The following is a 13,350-nucleotide window of genomic DNA, read 5'->3' as shown; positions in this document are numbered from 1 at the left end:
TCTTCTTACATTGCATTATGCCATTCTTCTTGGTTTGCTGCTTCTTTAAAAGTTATCGAATCTGAAACAAGGAGAGCAAATTGACAAGTTTCATAAATCTCTTTCAAAGATCTAAACTTTTTTGGAGGTGTTTCATGTGATAATTCTTTCAAAGAAAATGAACTTTTATATCGTGAGGTTAGAGGTGAAGAGTGAGATAAAGAAGTCAGTGAATAAGAATTGCCTGGATAGTTTGTGGGAGTTGATTCGACATCTTCATTTACTGCATTCTCATTTAGATTCTCACTTTCACTTCGAATCATAACTTGAGTAGTCTCATTTTTGCCATTCCACTCTCAACTTGTATTTTCATCAAAGATCACATTTTTGCTAATAATCACCTTGCCACTAAGAGGATTATATAGACGATATGCTTTGGATTGAGTGCAACATCCCATAAAATGCATTTTTCAGGTTTTTTCTCAAGCTTGTGACAAGCTTGAGAATTAACTAAAGCATAAACAACATAACCAAAAATCCTTAAGTGATTTATCATCGGCCTTGTACCTTTTCAAGCTAAATAAGGTGTTTGATTGAGGACTATTTTTGTAGGAGAAAGATTTAGTAAGTAAACAACAGTTGCCACAGCTTCAACCCAAAAATGATTTGGTAGTCCTCTCACTTGCAACAAGCTTCTAGCTATTTTCACAATAGTATGATTCTTTCTTTCAGCTACACCGTTTTGCTCTTGAGTATAGGGTGCAATCAATTCCCTGTGAATGCCATTTTTCTCATAAAAAAGGTTAAACTCATTAGATAAAAATTCTCCTCCTCGATCAATGCAAAAAGTTTTTATGAAAGCTCCACTTTGCTTTTCCATAAGAGCTTTAAATTTTTTTAAACTTTCAAAAGTCTCTAACTTATTGGTTAAAAAATAAACCCAACTCATTCGACTATAATCATTAGTAAAGAGCAAAAAATACTTACTCCCACTAAGTGATGTAGTTCTCATAGGCCCATATAGATCGACATGTATCAATTCAAGGCATTCGAGGCTTTCCATGACTGTCCACTTGGAAATGACTTTCTTACTTGTTTTCCATAAATACATCCTTCACATAAATCAAAAGATCCAATTTTAGGCAATTCAAAAACCATACATTTTTTACTTAGTAACTGCAAGCCTTTGATATTGAGATGTCCAGATCATATATGCCATAATTTTGATTCATCCTTCCTGCTAACAATAAGAGTTTGCTTTTTCACGTTAGAAATTTTAAGTGAAAACATTTTGTTTTCTGTCATATGCATATTCACCATAGGTTGCGCAAATTTATCTTTAATAACACATACTCTATTTTCAAACACAATTACACATCCACCAGCCATTAGTTGTCCAACACTCAACAAACTATGCGCCAAATTAGGAATAAAAAAGACATCAGAAAGTAATTTTCTTTTACCATTGCTTGTCTCTACTATAATGGTACATTTTCTTTTAACTTGCATCTTCTTGTTATCTTCAAGTCTGACTTGTAACTTTTGTGACTCATCAAGATCTTTAAACAATGATCTATTAGGGGTCATATGGTTTGAGCACCCACTATCCATAAACTAAACATCATTTGGAACTTCATTAACAGGTAAATAAGTCATGAATAACTTACTTTCTTTACTTTTTTCCTTTACATAGCTCATTTGGTTCCAGCAATTTACTTTTACATGCTCAAATTTCTTGTAATTGTAACACTAGATAGTACTCTTATTCCCTTTTTACTCACCATCAGATTGCCTCTATTGTCTATCAAAACGACCTCTTCCTCTACCTCTGCCACATCTTCTTCTATGAAAACCTCATCTGCCATGTCCTTTATCAACGAACACTTCTTTTTTAGTTTTCTCTCATTTCACTTGAAATGCCTTCTCATCAGTTTTCTCTTGTGGTCTGTTTAGCCTTGCCTTAAGAGCTTGCAAAGAACCCATCAGTTCATCAAAGAAAAAAATAGATAAATCCTTAGACTCTTCTATTGCAATAGCTATATTATCAAACTTTAGAGTTAGGCTTCGTAAAACTTTGAAAATAAAAGTCTCGTCAATAATCTTATCACCATAAGATCTCAATTGAGTAACAATAGAAATTACTCTAGAAAAAAAAATCTTGCACTATTTCTTTACTCATCATCATCAAAGTTTCAAACTCATGCCAAAAAGTTTAGAGTTTCATAGCAATAACTTTTGAAAAGCCCTGAAACTCTTTTTGTAAGGTTTCTCAAACTTCCTTTGAAATGTTAGCTGCTATAATCGTGGAGAAAAATGTCTTATAAATTGTATGCTAAATGATAAATAAGGCTTTGGAATCCTTATTCTTCTTGTCTTTTAGTCGTCTGTCATCGTTATCATTCTCGTCATATCCAGTTTCTACAAAATCCCAAAGATATTAATATTTGAAGAGTGTCTTCATCTTAATGCTCCAAAAGTCATAATATTTTCCATCAAACATAGGAATGAGAGGTTGGGCTACATTTGAACTACTATTTACTGCCATCGTTGACAATTCAACAGATACAAAAAATAGGTAAGGATCTTAAGACTCGATAGCAAAGATTTGTTAAAGAAAGAGGTAGGTTTTTCTAAAATTAAATCACGACACAAAAAATAATAAATTTTGGGTAATTATAAATAAATTACTCTACATTTCAATTAAACTCAATCGACCTTTTTATAGGCTTACTAATAGAGAAAAAAACTCAAACAGTTAACAGATAATGGAAAAGTGAAAAAAGTGGCTAAATATTAGGAATCGCTTTACCACGTTTAATAACTACTGCCAACAACTACTACCCATTAATCCTAAAAACCATCATTTACTATGAACCATATCCTAAAACCTAAGACTTTGAGCCCAAACGTGAACTTAATTTTGAATCATTTTTTAACAACCTTGTTAGGGGCCATGAAGGTTTAGGGTTTGGGGTGTACTTGAAAAAAGGTGTGCGAATTCTAAGGTTAGAAATATAACAGAAGACATAATGATATTGGAGAAAATAGTTTCACAGCCACCCATAAAATTTACTGCTAATCGAGAAAATGAACTTGTAAGTAATGAAGAAAAAGTATCATCAATTATATAACAATAGAATTATGTGATTCAATATGTGCATGTATATATTTTCAATATATCTGATTTATATTGACAAATAATCAAAAGATCTAATATGATGCGAATGAAAAATGTTTTAGAGTTTTTATATTTTCCATGCATGATTTAACATGTAGTGCAAGAGAAACAAACTTGCTGATATTTTTATATAGTACATATCATTTTTTTTAAAGTTTCAGTAGTATGAACTTTAATTGCCAAAGTGAGTAGGTTGTCGTAAATAAACATTTTCTCACTTCTTACTTATGACCACATAGCAAGAAGTCATTAAACCAACAACATTCATTACTTCTAAGGCCACCATTTCTTTGTTTCCATCTATTTGATAATCCTTCATCAAAGTAAAAGTTCTTCCAATAGCTACAACTTCCTGTTAAATTGAGCCACCAAAGAAGAAAAATGAAAACATAAAAGGTCTATTTAGATGTAACATCATAGTTAATTTCCTTGGTTAGTGAAGATGTATAAAAAAAAATGGCTTACCATTAATGCTATCATACCAATCACGACACCAATCTTCAAACCTTTAAGAAGATATTCACCATTGAAATAAATTTGATTTTGTGAAAAGCAAAGGATCAAGACACAAATTTCAAGTTACAGCAAAATCTTTCAAAAGAAGCTATTGTAATTTACTATACAGTATTTAGGCAAATAAAATAGGGGACTCAAATTAACTAAGGTTGAATTTGAAACTTGAAAACCAATAGAATTTAAGGTGACATAGAAGGAGAACTAATTTTTAAAATGAAAACCACTTTCTAAATAAAAACTATTATAAAATAGATGTATGTTTTCGCAAGAATGAAAGAAAAATTAGAATAGAGAACTTAGATAAGGTAAAATGCCATGGGCCTTTCCATACAATTGGTGCATCCTTATCCACTAAAAATCCCATTGACATACACTTCACTTTATAGTTTTCAATAGGAATCATCTTCATATTTGTCTCTGTGTGTGTGAGAGAGAAAGCATTAAAAACATAGCTAAAAAAAAGTAAGAAATGATTTGTAAATTGTCCAGTAGAACAATAGGTAGAAAAGCTCGAATGGAAATGTAGCACCAATTCTGTATCAGATTCAATTCCAAGAAGATATTTATTAAATAATAGTAAATGATAAAAAGCACTAGCAAAGAAAGTTTCAATAAGATGAACTCAATCTCTAAATTAAGTGCTAGGTTGGGATTGAAGTGAGATAGGAGTAAATTCATCCAACTAAAATTCTGTTGTTAATGCCTCTTTATAAGGTTGTGTAAATACCATATTCCTGACTCAAGAATGCATCCATCCCATGTTGATGAAACTAAATATAGAAATATACAAAATCAACTTCAACCATATTTTTTTTTGGGTAAGAAACATGATTGATTTAATTATAAAATAGTACGATACATAACATGTCCAGCTTCATCAACGATGACCAAATCTTTAACATAAGAAGGAGGTTTAATAAACACCACATAGTTGACCTCGTAACAAGTAGAACTATTACAACAACTACCACTACCAAACTGGGCAAATGGGTCAGCACACCTATTCTATTCCCTAAACACATGCAACATGCATTGATCTTCAAGATCTTTCATCAACTTCCTACACCTAGAGACTAGAGGGAGTAACACAGGATTAGTCACCTGGTGATTCTTAATCATGAAGATAAAAGTGGTGGCTCGAGTTCAATTTTTAGCTTGTGGATGTTAAGTCCTTTCACCAAAAAATAATCCATCTCTAAGAGCCCATGACTTAGCCAAAATATTTGAACACACCCTAATATATCAAAAGGAACCAACAATCCATTTTCGCTCACTATCTTGAATAATGGTTCCAGCTCCTATTTTTCCACGGTTGCCCAATGCTGAGTCATCTGTGTTCAATTTATACCATCCCTCATGGGAGGGTTCCACCTTTTTGTAAGAATGCCTCATTAGTTACATTATATAGACATGGGTTGCTAATGTGTGATAAAAAATTAGATATGTGTTAGTGGTTTATGAAAGTTAGATGTTTTTTATTGGTTTATGGAAGTTAGATGTGTGTTAGTGGTTTATGAAAGTTAGTTGTGTGTTAGTGGTTTTTGTTTATGGCTTGCAAATAGAAAGATCATGCCTTGTGACTAGTAGTCATTCTAGTTTTAGGTTAAAATCCTTTTGTATTAAGGAAGTTACATCGAATAAAGAAGAAGTGCAATATTTTTAGTTTCATATTCTCATTGTTCATTCTCACAAGGTTTTTTTTGTCTCTATAAACTAACAAAATTGGTATCAAAACCAAACTTATTGAGGGATTTATGAGTTGAGTGAACAAAAAAAATTATTACAAACAAAAATCTTTTGCACAAACACAACAACACACAAAATCCTTAGTTAAATGAAGTCCAATAAGATATTCTCAATTGAACCATTAGTCTTTAATGGTGACAACTATCAAGCCTGTGCTATTAGAATGGTAGTACATTTAGATGCTTTGGATCTGTAGGAAACAATGGAAGATGACTATGAAGTTTTTGCACTACCTGCTAATCCAATAGTTGCTCAGCTTAAGAATCATAAAGAGAAAAGGACTAGAAAGTAAAAAACAAGAGCTTGCTTATATTCTGCAATTTCAAGCACAATATTCACCAAAATCATGAACCTATAATTAGCCAAAGAGATTTGAGAGTATCTCAAGAAGGAATACCAAGGCAATGAGAAGACAAAAAACATGCAGGTACTGAATTTGATTAGAGAATTTGAGATGCAAAAAATGAAAGAGTCAAAATCTATTAAAGAGTACTTGGACAAGCTACTTAGTATTGTGAACAATGTGAGACTATTTGGTAAGGATTTTTTTGATGAGACAAATGAGCAAAAAATTTTGGTTATATTACCTGAGAAATATAAAGCTAAAATCTCTTCTTTAGAAGAGTCAAAGGATCTGTCAAGCATTTCTTAGGTAAAGTTGGTGAATGCATTGTAGGCACAAGAACAAAGAAGGATGATGAGATAAGAGAATTTTATAAAAGGTGCTTTTCAAGCAAAGGCACAGAATTTAGGATAAGGCAAAGAAAAAAAGAATAATAAGAAGTAGAATAACACAAGCCTGGCAATAATGCAAATAATAACAAAAGCAAGGATAAAACTTATCCACCTTGTCCACACTGTAAGAAAACCAATCATCTGCAGAAGAAATGCTAGTAGAGGCTAGATATTCAATGCAAAAAATATGGTCAAATTAGGCACATGAAAAAGATTTGTAAGTCACATAAGCATGCAGAGAAAGCAAATGTCGCTACTGAATAATATCAGAAGGAGCAGTTATTTGTTGCAATAGGTTTTACAATGAATATCAATTCTAGTGACTGTAGACACAGTCCAGGCCCAGATCAATTGGGCCTGGTCCAAATGGGTAGGTCCATTTTATTTTATTTTATTTTTTCATTTTGTATTTTATATTTTTATATTTATATTTATATTTTATATTTTATTTTGTATCTTATGTATTTATTATTTATCTATTTATTATTACATTTATTAATATATATATTTATTATTATTATTATTTTTATCTGTTAATATTTATATATATTTTATTTATCTAGTTATATATTTATTATTAGTTATCTATTTATCTATTATAAGTTATCTATTATTATTTTTATTTATCTGTTAATATTTTGGTTTATCTGATTATTTTTTTTAATTATCTATTAATATTTTTTTTCTTTTTTGGCTGAGATTGAATTTTTTGAAAATCCTACCGTGAATGGGGATTCAATCAAAGTCCATATTAGATTCAATAATTGAATCCCAATCCAAGGAGGAGTTGGGATTAATCAGAAACTCTTCTGATCAATCCCTATAAATAGATTCACGGATCAAAGGAAGAGGGACACAAAAAAAAAGTAGACACTGGCTGAGAAAGAGTTCACAGTGAAGAAACAAAAGTTTAAAAGGATTTTGGTGCGTTAGAATAGCTCTAAGAATCGGTGGAGAGTTTTTGGAGAATTTTTTATGAATTTTTTCTGGAAATTTTTGAACAATTTTCAGATTTCGGTTGAATTTTTACATGACTATTCCAACCAAGTTTAAATTTTTTGGCCAACTTCCCTGTTTTCGGCAACCATTTCCAGAAAACCAATCAGTTTTTCGATGAACTTCCGGTAAAAAACTCAGATTTCGACGAAAATTTTCAAAATCCGACGGGCATTCAATCGGAGTTTTTCAGTTTTAAAGAGAAAGAAGAGAAGAAAAAAGAAAAGAGAGAGAAAAAGAGAAGGGATTCTAAGAAAAAAATTGATTTTCAGCCTTATATACCCTCCCAAAATAACGTCGTTTTTGCGTTAAGTAACCAGAGGATCCGTACGTTTTGCCAGGATCCGACCCGACTCAAGCGTCGACCCGCGTACGACTCGCATCTCTGAACCGTTAACCGAGCTGAGCCGCACCCTCGAGCTGCGTCTCCGAGTCGTTTTTCTTCTTTAAGCTGAGTCGAGCCGAGCCGAGCCGAGCCGAGCCGAGCCGTTAAGCCGAGCCGTTCCTAGGTTTTTTTTTTCGTTTATTTATTTATTTATTAATATTATTATTAGATTAGAATTGTTTAATATTCTTTTATTTTTATCTTTATTTTATTTTTATTTTTATTTTTATTTTATTATTTTATTTTCTTTAAATAAAATTAAAAAAAATATTTTTGAGGAAAAGTTGAAAGTATCAATTTTCTTTAAAAATAAGCTTTTCAAAAAATATTTTTGGGGAAAAATTAAAGGTATCAATTTTTCTTGAAAATAAATTTTCAAAAAAGGTATTTTTGAGAAAAAGTTGAAAGTATCAACTGAGATTGAATTTTTGGGGAATCCTATCATGAATGGAGATTCAATCAAAGTCCATATTGGATCAATGATTGAATCTCAATCCAAGGAGGAGTTGGGATTGATCAGAAGCTCTTCTGATCAATCCCTATAAATAGATTCACGGATCAAAGGAAGGGGGATACAGAAAAAAAGTAGACACTGGCTGAGAAAGAGTTCACAGTGAAGAAACAGAAGCTTAAAAGGGTTTTGGTGCGTTAGAATAGCTTTAGGAATCAGTGGGGAATTTTTGGAAAATTTTTTACAAATTTTTTCTGAAAATTTTTGGAAAATTTTTAAATTTCGGTTGAATTTTTCGACGAAGATTGAATTTTTCGGTGACTATTCCAACCAAGTTTGAATTTTTTGGCCAACTTTCCAGTTTTCGGCAACCATTTCCAGAAATCGATCAGTTTTTCGATGAACTTTCGATGAAAAACCCAGATTCTGACGAAAATTTCCAGAATTCGACGAGCATTCAATCGGAGTTCCTCGATTTTAGAGAAAAAAAAAGAGAAGAAAAAAGGGAAGAGAGAGAAGAGGAGAAGGGATTTTGAGAAAAAAATTGACCTTCAGCCTTATATACCATTCCCAAAACGACATCGTTTCTGCGTTAAGTAAACCAGAGGATCTGCGCGTTTTGCCAAGATCCGACCCGACCCGAGCATCGACCTGTGTGTGACCCGCACCTCTGAACCGTTAGCTAAGCCAAGCCGACACCCCCGAGCCGCGTCTTCGAGCCGTTTTTCTTTCTCAAGCCGAGCTGAACCGAGCCGTTCTCTTTTTTTTTTTTTTTGTTTACTTATTTATTTATTTATTTATTTATTATTATTAGATTAGAATTGTTTAATGTTCTTTTATTTTTATCTTTATTTTATTTTTATTTTTATTTTACTTTTCTTTATTTTTATTTTTATTTTCATTTTATTATTTTATTTTCTTTAAATAAAATTAAAAAAAAATATTTTTGAGGAAAAGTTGAAAGTATCAATTTTCTTTAAAAATAAGCTTTCCAAAAAATATTTTTGGAGAAAAGTTGAAAGTATCAATTTTCCTCGAAATTAAAGTTTCTAAAAAATATTTTTGGGAAAAAATTGAAAGTATCAATTTTTCTTAAAAATAAATTTTCAAAAAAGGTTTTGAGGAAAAGTTGAAAGTATCAATTTCCCTCGAAATTAAAGTTTCCAAAAAATATTTTTGAAAAAAAGTTGAAAGTATCAATTTTTCTTAAAAATAAATTTTTAAAAATGGTTTTTTTGAGGAAAAGTTGAAAGTATCAATTTTCCTCGAAATTAAAATTTTCTAAAAAATATTTTGGGGAAAAGTTGAAAGTATCAATTTTTTCTGTACAAAAGCGATCATTTTTCTTTTCTTTTTTTATTTCTTTGAATTTTCTTTAATGTTAAATAATCCGACGATGGAGCCTCTATGAGTGACACAGTAGTTTTCTTGCATACTTTTGAGGTGAGAGAATTTTCTCAATTTTTTGCTAAAAGTATTAGAGTCAATTGAGAATAATTTTCAATAGTTAATTACTTGGTAAATTTTTAAAGCTTATTGGTAACACAAAATTAAGCTGGTACCGTCTTTTGATGGGTGTTATGAGGGTGCTATAGCCTTCCTCACACGTAACCGAACTCCCGAACCTTGTTCTGGTTAGTAGACCCGAACCTATTCTTTTAGGGACCCTTAAACTTAGGTGTTCCCTGAAAGGATAGATTCCTTAGGTGGTCAATCGCACATAGATAAAAAAGATTGGTGGCGACTCCTTAAATCAATGTCTAGCGATAGATCCTCGGATCTACACGTTATGATAGCTTGGTGACTCCGATGGGGAAGTCTGAGAGTCAGGCTAGCAAATAAATTTGTGTTATCCAAAAGCCTAATAAAATTAAACCTTTTTGTATATATGTGTTATTATTCATTCATGTTATTTATCTTATTAATTATGTCATTCATATGCATGTGCATAACATGAGCTCTATACCCGAGCTCCGTCCTTCTAGGAGGGAGTAAAATACCTATTGCTTTCGTGAGGTTTAATGCCTTTGCAGTGGCTAGCGAAATACTCTCACTCAAATTGAACCTTTTTCGCTTGTAGCCTGTAATGGGTGAGGATTAGGGTGCCTTACTAGTTTGTGATGGACAATGATGTAAGGAGCAATTTGGAAACCTTTAGACTTTAACCTCAAACCACATATAGAGAACCTTAAGAGTGTCTAACCTATAGATAGAGCCATTACTCTTCCCTTTTTAGAATTGACCAAAAGCATAAAATTCATTCCTCTTATTCTGTATGATGTTTTAATTTACTTAGTTATTTATTTATTTCTTTTTTCTAGGCATATTAACCTTTTCTCTCATTCTTTTGCATTGGTTCATGCTCATATCATAAAGTTGCATAAAGAACATTTGCTTGAAAGACGGTCTTCAACAAAAATTTTTTCATGGATTCCACTGAACGACTAGTTATTGTACTTATAGATGAAAAGCCATTTTGAATTGGGAAAAGGTGCTTTCTCGAAGCTTTATATCCATAATCGAGCTTCGATCAAAAATTTTTGTGAAAGTAGATGGTCAGATAAAAGTCTAAAAAGGAATGGATAGCTTTCTTACAAAAATTGACCAGTGTCGATGTAAGATGTTGGCCCCATGGATGAATCGTGAGCCTATGTTGTATCAATGTGGGGATAATATAGTGGTCCCACTTCTGGGCTTATGAGGAGCGACAAATTATGCATCACTCATAGTGAGAAGGTAGTACGGGGCATAACAGTTCATTCCTATGACTTATAGGCTTCATCAGTTGGATTTCTTTTACAGTGAGCCTAAAGCATTTTAAAGGATGAATGAGATGATTAAAGCATGAAAAAAATCTTCGAAAAGTGAGTCATGGATCATTTACTGATAAAGTCACTCCAGGGTACTTGGTTTGGAGAGCAAAACGAAGATAAAAAATGGTATTCACTTATGAAAGCTCTCAACCACTAATAAAAAAAAAACTTGAAGAGACACCATCAGAATTAGAGCTTACAACAAAAGAATTTGAGTCTGAAAAAGGTAAGTTAAAGCAAAAAATCCAGAAGCTTCAAGAAGAAAAAGACTAGTGGAAAGATAGAGCTGAAAGTCATGAAGCTAAAGTTTGCAAGATTGCTAGAGAACGTGATACAGCTATTGAAGACTTAGCAAAGCTACACCAAGAGCATAAAAGATTATACGTGAGAAAAAGGGGGCTAAAGAGATAACCATTGTTCAGTTAACTGAAGAAAATACAAGATTAAAGCAAGAGTATGCTGAATTGGAAGAAAAAAATACCCAAGTACAGATAGAAAATAACCTGCTAAATAGTTATCTGAGCAGAATAAGATAAAAGTTGAATGAACAAGAAGACCACATTGCTACATTGGTTAGGGAGCATAGAGAACTATCATGCCAAGTTTGATATGGTAAAAGAGAGAACTTAAGAAGATAGAAATACATTGAGCACCAAACGACCTAAATCTATAAAAGAGTATACAAGGCAAGAGAGATAGTGGAAGAGGCAGAGGTATTAAAACAAGTGGTGACCCCAGTAGGAGAACATGGATAACGTCTGTTGAACTTCATTGAGAAAGCCAAAGCCCAGTATGAACAGATTAAACAATTTTATGGTTATAGTTCTAGGATGATAAACTCAATGTAAATAAAAAGTTTTTGGAATAAATGAAATCTTTTAGTTGAATATCGTTTTTAAGGCAAATGTTCTTTGCATACATGCATTTTTCATTCATTGCATTCTTATTCATTACACTTAACAAAGTAACCATGTGATAGTCATGCAAATTTACTAATTCTAAGATATGGTACTCAAGGTTCAAGGATAACTCCATCTAGCAAGAACCCTGTCCATCGATACAACACAAGATCCAAAGCTAGACAAATGAAGCAAAAAAATTTTCACAGATTTTAAAAGCTAGAAAAAGCACATCAGAAGATTTAAAATGAGTTAAGCAAGATTCTGGATGCTCTCAATAAGCTGAATAAGGGAAAAAGAGTTGAAGAAAATATAAGCCAACAAGTTCCCCCATTACAAGAAGTGGTTGACCCTTTGTACCCTCTAGATTTTGGTCCACCTCAAGCCCAATTTACACAAGAGGTTCCACCACAACACTTTGCATATCCTACATATCCTGGAATGCCATCAGCCTCTAACCTAGGGCATTATCATAGCTATGTAAATCTTGTTTTTACTGAAAGGGCAGTAGAATTGATTCTTGATCTAGATGATTTGAAAGAGAAGGAGAAAAAAAAAAGCAAAAGTGGTGGAAACTCAGGAAAACTCCAAAATTAGTATGCCAGAACAAAGGCTACGGGCTGTGGAAGAAATTGGTTTCTATGGGTCAGTTGATGCTGTTGGGCTTTGCTTAGTCCCTGATGTGGTCATTCCTCATAAGTTCAAAGTACTAGAATTTGAAAAAAATGATGGCACCAAGTGCCCAAAAATTCATATCACCATATATTATTGAAAGATGGCAGCCCATGCTTATGATTAAAAACTCATGATGCATGTTTTCCAAGATAGCCTTACAGGCTCTGCTGTTAGATGGTATGTTCAGTTGGACGAACCCGTATTCGCTCTTGGAGTGATATGGCTCATGACTTCATCAGTCAATATCGACATATTATCGATTTGGCTCATGATCGTTTATCTTTACAAAACTTAGAGAAAAAGGCAAATGAGTCTTTTAAAGAGTACGCCCAGAAATGAAGAGATATAACTTCTCAATTACAACCTCTTCTGACTGAGAAAGAGACCACAGTGCTGTTTGTTAGCACTTTGAAACCTTCCTATTATGAAAAGAGGATAGAGAATGCAACAAAAAATTTTGCTAATATAGTAATTTTGAGAGAAATTATCAAGAGTGCCATCAAGAATGGTAAGCTAGAAGAAACTGAAGCATCTAGTAAGAGAGTCCCGAAGAAGAGAGAGACTAAAGCTCAAGTTGTGAGCTTTGATAGATAGTAATTTTGGGGTTATCAACCCTATTCACTACAAGGATACTTTTCATATTACCCTACTATAAATAACATTTTTTTTACCCATACCAACCATTTGTACAATCACTTTATCCCTAAACATATCAACCTCCTCTTAGGCCTCAGAACACTGCATATAGTCCTAACACTCACCTACTCCAAGACCCCAAACTCGTCCAACTAACCCAATGAGTGATTCACGGGAGCAACGAACTACTCATGAAAAACTTGTATTTGACCTAATTCCAATGACTTATACAAAATTATATCGGGAGCTTTACAACAGTCATTTGATTGCTCTTAGTAAGTTAGAACCCTTCAAGCCACCTTACCTCAAGTGGTACGATCCCATAGCTCATTGTGACTACC

At 32.6% G+C, this 13,350-nt stretch overlaps 1 protein-coding gene across 1 annotated transcript; it reads right to left on the bottom strand.

The window, feature by feature from the left end:
• Positions 1–1,185: 1,185 nt before the first annotated feature.
• On the bottom strand, positions 1,186–1,844 carry LOC149515640 (uncharacterized). The gene is made up of 2 exons (XM_089741767.1): positions 1,761–1,844; positions 1,186–1,593 (listed from the first exon to the last, which is right to left on the bottom strand). The coding sequence occupies exons 1-2, from the start codon at positions 1,842–1,844 to the stop codon at positions 1,186–1,188; spliced, it is 492 nt and encodes a 163-aa protein (XP_089597893.1).
• Positions 1,845–13,350: the final 11,506 nt, after the last annotated feature.

The sequence above is a fragment of the Durio zibethinus genome, chromosome 12 (assembly GCF_047325235.1).
Source record: "Durio zibethinus cultivar Kanyao isolate XHJ-2024 chromosome 12, ASM4732523v1, whole genome shotgun sequence".
NCBI classification, from domain to species: Eukaryota; Viridiplantae; Streptophyta; class Magnoliopsida; order Malvales; family Malvaceae; genus Durio; species Durio zibethinus.
This window is presented reverse-complemented; position numbering and strand designations above follow the sequence as displayed.

Bases quoted from the DNA above. Each gene is read 5' to 3' on its own strand.
- LOC149515640 (XM_089741767.1), bottom strand. From the start codon at position 1,844: ATGGCAGATGAGGTTTTCATAGAAGAAGATGTGGCAGAGGTAGAGGAA. The intron at 1,594-1,760 runs GTGAGTAAAAAG...AATGATGTTTAG, and splicing joins ACAATAGAGGCAATCTGATG to TTTATGGATAGTGGGTGCTC.